This window comes from Hipposideros armiger, unplaced genomic scaffold, assembly GCF_001890085.2.
Source record: "Hipposideros armiger isolate ML-2016 unplaced genomic scaffold, ASM189008v1 scaffold_16, whole genome shotgun sequence".
In the NCBI taxonomy this organism is placed as follows: domain Eukaryota; kingdom Metazoa; phylum Chordata; class Mammalia; order Chiroptera; family Hipposideridae; genus Hipposideros; species Hipposideros armiger.
This window is the reverse complement of record NW_017731366.1, coordinates 2,561,009-2,569,240: the sequence shown is the minus strand read 5'-3', so window position 1 is coordinate 2,569,240 and position 8,232 is coordinate 2,561,009. Positions and strand designations below refer to the sequence as shown.

At 42.3% G+C, this 8,232-nt stretch overlaps 1 protein-coding gene across 1 annotated transcript in view; it reads right to left on the bottom strand.

Moving 5' to 3' along the window:
- Positions 1–314: 314 nt before the first annotated feature.
- Positions 315–8,232, bottom strand: part of RARRES1 (retinoic acid receptor responder 1) — a 33,365-nt gene continuing 25,447 nt past the window's right edge. Inside the window, exons 4-6 of the mRNA XM_019627821.1 lie at positions 5,619–5,755; positions 981–1,043; positions 315–899 (exon numbers count right to left, since the gene is read on the bottom strand). Coding sequence (XP_019483366.1) covers positions 750–899; positions 981–1,043; positions 5,619–5,755 — 350 coding nt within the window. The 3' untranslated portion in view covers positions 315–749. The remainder of the gene's footprint in view (positions 900–980; positions 1,044–5,618; positions 5,756–8,232) is intronic.

Genomic DNA, 8,232 nt, shown 5'->3' with positions numbered 1-8,232 from the left:
CTTAGGCTGATGCTTCCTAAACAATTATTGGCTGAGGAGCCTAGCTAAAGGTTTTTAGACATGGAGATAAGCATTCCATTAAACGATACTAATTTTGAGAGGCAAATGATGGCCACATTTCCCGGATCAATTCTTCCTGCCTTGGGGAGGTACTCCACTGAATCTGATTATACTACATATTGTGTTTGCTTTTATAGATTACTGAGGCCAAGTCTGGGTCTAAGCTGTCCTTATAAATGAAAATTGTAAACACTTGTTAGACTTACTTTCAGTTATATCACTGTTCCACTTAGTACATGTTTGAAGACACTCAGTTTTATCTGTGAGACACTCTATATTTTTATTTGTAAAATATGAATGAAGCAATATTAAGAGTTCATTTAATTCCAGGTTAGCACAAACTTCGCCTACATAGATAAATCTCTACAAGCACATTTAAACATTTTATTTAGAAATGTAAACATTTATTTAAAAGTAACTATCAAGTTAAAAAAACAATACTTGCTTGAAATCATAAAAAATAGTAAAATTTCTTTTAAACAGATAATATTTTTCCCACAATTTGCTTTCATTGAAATATATTATCTTTTAAAAACCTTGACATCTTTTAATTTTTGATTATCATAGGCTTTCTCGAATTATTAGAATGCCTTAAACCTTAGCTATTTTATTAGAATACTGATTTAGGCTACTTAGTATCATCATTTTGTTTAGAATTTGGGATAAGCAGGGGTTGTTGTTTTTTCTGTTCAGAAGTTACTAAGCTCTGTCGGTGCCACAGCTGATCCTTCTTCAATTCCAGAGGCTTCTTCTGGGGTCTCCAGCTCCTGACAGTGGTACTTCACTTTAAGTGGCTTGCCAGGGTACCAGACCAAGTGAATGCGACAGGGAATGATTTCCTAGGAAACAAGAGTTCAAAAACATTATGATTTGCAAACACTTCTGGTGACAACGATTCTATATATAAGTTTCTGTTTTACCTGTGTTGGGAATTCATGGAGTAGAACAGTATAACCAAAATCAATTGCGTCGTCATTTGTTTTCTAGAGGAAGAAAAAAAGAGTGAGTGTAATAAATAGGGTAGGTTTATATTAGCTCAGAATTTGGAAGGCTTATCTCATACTGTAAATTCTTGTGTTGGATGGATGCCTTGAATCTCCTGCGGCCTCTTTGATTTTAGCCTCATTTCCCTTTGGTAGTATCCTGCATCAAGATACGGAAGTCATAGGTTCTTATTGTTGTTTTATCACTGAGTTACATGAAAATCTACTTGAATGTCTATCACTTTTTCTCTCTAATATTTACGGTTTTTGATGGAGGCTAAGCTCGGTGGTGGTAGGGAGAACCTTTTGACAGCCTTAGGAATCTTGATACTGATACGCACCTCAAGTTAAGATGGTAGCCCTGGTATGCCAGGAAGTAAGACAAGGGGCAGGGCAACCAGTACTTGTAGAATGCCACTGTGGGTCAGGTTCTGTGCTAGGCACTTTGTACAGGTCTTCATGTAATTCTCCTGACTGCCTTGCGAGAGTGTGTCCTATGAGCCTGGTTCTCCAGGGGAGGTAACTTGCATATACAGCTAGTAAGTGACCAGCGGGGCATCAAGCCCAGATCTACCGACTGCACCACCCCCATTCTTCCTTCCTTCCCAGGCTGCCTCTAACACCAGTGCCTAGATATTTACAGCGATGCCAGCAGTCTTCCTTAACCGCTCATTCACGTGAATTCTCTAAGTTTTACCCAGTTTCCTATTTTGTTTTCAAAGCTTCCTAGGTTTTGTTTGCTTGTTTTTGGTTTTTGTGGGGGGGAAGGGGGTGGCTTGGTGGGTAAGGGTGTTTATCCCTCTCTAGTGTAATAAAAATGGGAGAGAAAAACAAAACAAAAAAACACTCAACTTGGATTTTTATTTTACTCTACCAGTTTTTATTGAGACAATCAAAGAATTTTAAAAAGCAAAGACAAACCTAAGGACTCGATATTAAGTTTTGTCTTCCGTTTGCTCCCACTGATGGAGATTGTTACAAGCCATGAAATTCCCAGCAGCTGGGGAGGGTGATAGAGGGAGAAGATGCAGGAGAGGGTGACCACTTTCCTATGGTGTCTGCATCATTGGGTAGGTTTCCGTCCTGCCTGGCAGTGTACATGTGAATGTTCAAAGCAAACATCTGAGGCACAGGCTGCCAAGTCATAGAATTCATGAGAGGAAGTTCAGTGTCTCTTTCATAAAGGAACAATTACCGGAGGCCCCAATGCTCAGTCAGCCATTGCTGGTTTGGGGGCATTTTTAGCCTCCTTGACCCTCATTTGGTGACTGTCTTGACCTTGGAAGGAAATGGTTCTCTCAGGATGGCTCACACCAGCAGGCGGCTGCGTTGTGTGATTTTTGTCTCAGACGTCTATGCTCTCTGCACTATTTCTAAAGGCCTGACTATTAACCGTGTATTGTTATAAATTAAAAATTGGTTTTACTTTTAAAGTGCTTTTTCAGGTCAATGCCTTCTTATTCTGCTTTCAAAAGTAGCATTTCTGAAGGAGATCATGGCAGTCTCCAGATCTGAGGCAAAAAAGAGGCAAGGCTTGAAGCAAATGATGGGATTCCAATTCCATTTGACAAACTGTTCTAAATACACAGTGTTACCCATTTTTTAATACAAACATTTGGATTATTACAGTGCTTGGAAACCCTGTACCATTTAATGAAGACCTTCAGTAAAGTGATTGAAACAGACCTTCATGTTTCTGTTTTTATGGATTCTTTCTCCTCCAGGAGGAAGCACCCTTAAACCCAATGAAAAAGCCGGGCTTATTAAAGAACTGCAGAGGGGACATTGCACATCCCAGCCTGACAAGGTACTCCAGGGTTGGAGTGCCCTCGCCAAGTCGAGCTCTGCCAAGAAGTCATTATTTTTAATATTATTCAGAAATAATCTCCTTGGCTTCTATTCAAATCATCACAAATGCCAAATCCTTATAGTCCAAATTGATGACAAATCACTGTTACGTTTTCTGGTAACTCAGCACTTTAATCTCCCTAGAGACAGACTGGAAGTGTTTTGTTTGTCCCCTTTCATACTTACTTGTTTCCCACCCCTCCCCCACCCCTATACTCCTCCCCCCAAAAAGAGAGAGAATGCCCCCTAGCAGAATCTGTGTGGTTTTAGTAGAGAATAAGTAAGCTTAGGTTATTGATACATGCTATCCAAAGTGGATTTCGCCGAATAAATAAGGTAGATAGGATGGTCTCTATCATGTACCCTTGGCCAGTGGGGGCCTCTAGTTAGGGTAGGACTTGTGCTGATTGATAACGATGTGCTCCAGGTTAGATAGCTGGGGTGCTGATACTATCTGGTATTGACTGATAAGAGTTGGAACAACACTCAGTGTGACTTTTCTCAATTCAGGTGAAAGTCTGAGGGTGGAGGGAAAGTCCGTAACCATCTCATCTTCTCTAGCCAGCACATATCTCCCCTGCCCTTGGCATGGCCCTTATGGCTTGGGAATGACATCTGTTTTTTGGTTCAAAAGCCATAATTGTGCCAGTAAGATGGGTCTTATTTTATAGTTGTATTCAGTGCTTTCTTCCATAGCCCAGTCTCCTCTCAAGCTGTGTTCATGTGGGGCTGAGTTTACAAGCCTGCACTTCCTGACATAGTTGCATTAAAAGGCGAGTTTAACCCTGAGTGTAAAGATAGGAACACACACCCAGAAAGCATTTGGAAAAACTATGAGCCCTGTGCTTTCCTGAGCTACCTTGGGCCACAGCGCAGCTCCAGTCACTTCCGGCTTCCGAGCTGGGCACTCTGGCTTTGTCAGCCCTACCGTCCTGCTTCTAGCCTTCCAGGACACTACCTTGATTTTAGTGACCTTTTAAAAATTGTTGATTGTTTTGCTTCTTGCTGTGTTGCTTCTGCTTAAAGATCATGGTAATCTTGAGTGGCCACCGAATAGCAGAATTTGAAAATCTGTGTAAGGTCATCTGGATTGAGCTTACCCTCTCTTGCCTACTTGAAGACACTAACTCCAGCAATTCTTCCTTCTCGTTCCTACAAGTCCTACTCTGCCCCTTTCTACTGGATTTTTCTCATCTTCATAGAAATATGCTGTTAGATGTCCCAACCTAAAAATACCACAGAAAACAAAACCTTTCAACCCGATGGCTTACCCACCATCCTCCAGCTATCGCCTGCTCCCTTTCTTCTACTCCCCTTTATAGCCATTTTTTTTTAAAGAGATGGAGGGTCCACTTCGTCCCCTCCCAGTCTCTCCTGGACCTACTCCAGTCAGGCTTTGCCCACATCGTGCTGGAGAGATAGCCCTTAATAAGCTCTCCATTGACCCCCAACTGCCCAAACCAAACGGCCGGTTGGTTCTCAGTCCTCATCTCCCTGACTTCCCAGCAGCATTTGCCACAGTCCGTGCAGCCTCATCCTTGAAACACTCTTCTCATCCCGCCAGCCTCTGACGTTGGAAATGTTCCAGGACTGCTCGCTCATTCTCTGTGATCTCATCCAGTCTTGTGGCTTTAAACACCACCTACATGGTGATGACACCAGCCCAGAACTCTCCTCTGAACTTGAGACTCAGGTCCAGAAGATTATATAAATTCTCTATTTGGTTATGGAATTCAGTATGTCCCAAATCAAGCTAATTTCCCCCAAATCTCTTTTTCCTATAGCCTTCTCCAATCAGTAGACGAAATCTCCCTTAGCAGTTACTCCAGCCAAAATCCTATGAATTGTCCTTGACTTTTCTCATTCTCTGTTGTCCATATCCAACCCATCAGCTAATGCTATCGGTCTATCTTCAGAATACATCCTGAATCCAAACAGTTATCACTTCCGCTGCCACCACGGGGTCCAAGCCACCTCCAGGCTTTGTCTAGATTATTGCAATACTTTACTGGTCTTCCTGCTTCCACCCTTATCTCTATAGTCCATTCTCAACAAAGCAGCCAGAGTGATCCTATTGTAAGTCAGATCATGTCACTCCTCTGCCCCCAAACCCTCAAATGGGTAAAAGAGAGGTCCTTCAAATGGCCTCAGGCCTTACAGGAACTGGTCCCCTCCATTTGATCTCACCTCCTGGCACAGTCCTCTTGTCACTGTTCCAGCCACACTAGCCTCACCGCTATTTCTCCAACCCATCAGCTACTGCGCTGCTTCAGTTCCTTCTGCTTGAAATTCTCTTCCCTCGTGGAAGCATGGCTCCCTCTCACTTCCTGTAGGCCTCTGCTCCAGTGTCATCTCTGCTCAAATGAGAGGGGCCTTATTTAGACTGTAAGTAGTAATTCTGAAAATACCCTGCATTTCCTGTCCCCTACTTAGTTTTTCTCCATAGCACTTACCACCATTCGATACATACTTACTTATTAGTTCACTATCTTTCTTCTCTCACTAGAATGAATCTCCATGAGGACAGCTACGTCATGTTTTGTGTTCGCTGCTATGTCCTCAGTCCCTATAGAATGCCTGGCCCACTGCAGGCATTCAAATATTTATTGAATGAATGAAATGCAATTAAAACTGTTGCCGTGAGATTAGCAGGTCACATTAACTGAGTCTCAGAATCCTGCCTTGGTTGTATCTTTTGTGGTACAAGTTCATTTTCAGGGCTCTTACCCACTGTTGCAGGCTGCTGAGCTGCGCCATGTAGTAGTGCAAGAACTGCGTGGTCTTTTCCCACATCACGTAAGAGCTGCCAAGAAAAGCTAAATCCCAGATGGGTCTCAGAGAGGGATCAATACGCCCGTGACTATCTGAGAGAAAAAAGAAAAAAAAAATTAAGGCATTTTGGGGACAAAATTTCCGAAGTTTCAATAATGAAATAAGGGCTTCAGGTTAGTCACATGAGTCATCTCTTTCACAGCAAGACCTTCAGCAAGATTTGTACATTTCTACATTATATGGCAAGTTCCGTGCTTCAACTTGCCTTGCTAAATAAATAAGTAAAGCTACAATTTCAGGGCTACTTGCTGTACCATACAAATGCAAAGTAAGAGCTATAACGATACTCAAAACTAATCTAAAATCTCGTTAGTTGAGAAGCACTTTGTAATTAGATTGAAACAGCTATCCGTTATCTTCCCCACATTACCTCCTGGTTTGGGTTCATAGCCAAAGTCATGGTCTGTGCCAGCCTGCCAGATGGCTTTGTCCTGCTGTGATCTTTGTCTTTAAAGCTAATCAATGTGTTAGCAGCATCTCTAGCCCCTTTTTTCTGAACACATGAAGAAATCAAGTGGGCTTTTTTTTGTGTGGTATTGTTGTTGGAACTGCAATCTTTTTAATTCAGCAAACATTTGTAAAAAGAATTAAAAACCTACTTAATATTAGCTACTGTTAGAGGTAAGGATACAGTGATTAATAAAAGACCTCTTGTGACGTTTAGGAACTCTAATGTTAGCGTGTAATTTATGGCGTAACTGTTCATAGACTTGCAAGAAGATAAATTAGTCACACTAAACACGGTGAATAGTGAGGACATTTGAAAGTGTCAATGCTAGTGGCACCACTCTAGAGTCAGGTGACAGGACTCTTGCTGGCCATTCCCAGGTCCTCAGTCCTTTGTATGTCGTACACTTGGGCTCATCTATAGGAAGTTTATGAATTCACTAGAAAGAGTGAAAGTTTTACTCATAATAAAAGCCAGACAACTACTCTTTTAGGGGAAAAACGGTGAGGAGCAAGGATATCCTGAAGCAGATTAGATGTTCTCACTTATCGATTGTAGAGAAACTGTCCTACAGCAGCTTGATACCTTAGACTGATTAAATACTGAGTACAGTCTGCTGAGATTTGAACTGGGTACTCCAAGGATATCGCCATAGTTTTCATGCACTTTATCTAAAACCAAACCTTTTCAGTTTTAAGTAGATAATTTTCTATTCACAGACAGGCTATAAATAGCACCACCATTAAATGTCTTCACCGAATTTAAAGTGACTAGAGACCTTCTGTTGATTAAAAGGTGCCCTCTATTAAAAAAATGTTTTTGAAGCTTTATAGTAGCCACATTAAGTTAGATTTGTTGTAGAATGGTCCTTGTGGGCATCCAGAATTTATTAACTGACTATGATCCAGTTAATTTGCACGATCAAAAAGTGTCCAAAACCTAGTGATTCCGTGGCAAATATTCAAAGAAGAGTTCCCATACAATTTCTAAAATTTGTGTTTTAAGGAGAATTTATAAAGCCCTATTTCCCCAACTAATGCTAAGGAGAGGAGAAAGAATCCCTAAATAACTAGATTTTAAGTATTCGCGATTAGCCCACTTATGTCAGGCAGTGCTCAATATAAACAAATTCTATAATAAAGACTTTGAAGTGTTCCTCATAATTATTTGAAACAAGATTTAATCGGAGTTGTCAGAGAACCATAATGAGACTTATCCAAGCTTCTGGATTTTAGAAACACAGGGAGCCGTATTCCACCCCAGGTTTTTCAGAACACTTAGTCTCAATAAATTGCTGGAGCCGCAGAATGGAGATGGGAGGTCCTCCCCTGTCACAAGAACTGTCACAACTTCTAGGCAAATGAGAGAACTATGAGTGTGTTCACTCGTGGGAAGTGCTATGGTGGTCAGATCAGATGCCAACCTTAATACCCAAGTGCAAGTCCAGAGGTGACTTTTGTGGTTTTGAAAATAGCATTTGCCGGTAAGTGCCGAGGCTCAGCTGCTGCCCACACACTCTGTTGAGTGCCAGAACAAATGAGCTCTGCTGCTCGTCAGCTGGGTCACTTCAGAGGGCAGGGCTTGTTTCTTATTAGAGATGGCACCACTGCCCATTAGCTCCTGACCTAAAAGAAGATAAATTTGACTCCACCGCAGCCTCCCAGCAAGGCCCTGAGACAGCCAGCTCACTCAGTCCTGAGGCAGAAGGCCTTATGGGCACAGTGGACGCCCTGCAAGGTGTCTCGTCACCTGAAGTTTCCAAAGCCACCACCAGAAACCTCTAGCAATATCACCTCAGGTTCTAGACTCAACCCAGAAAATTTCACCCGTGTGCATGTCCTCTACGGATGCCCCGGAGATTCACTTTGCACCTTGCCCTCGTCTGGGATGGGGAGTGGGGAGGTTAAAAGGGCACAGATACTACAGTGTACAGGAGGCAAAGGACCGGAAAATGATACTTTGGGGTTTTGTTTAAAAACTGAGGTGTGGGGGGCTGGCCGAGTGGCGAGTTGTTTAAGAGCTGGCTTGGGACGCCAGAGGGCCCCGGTTCAGATCCCACAT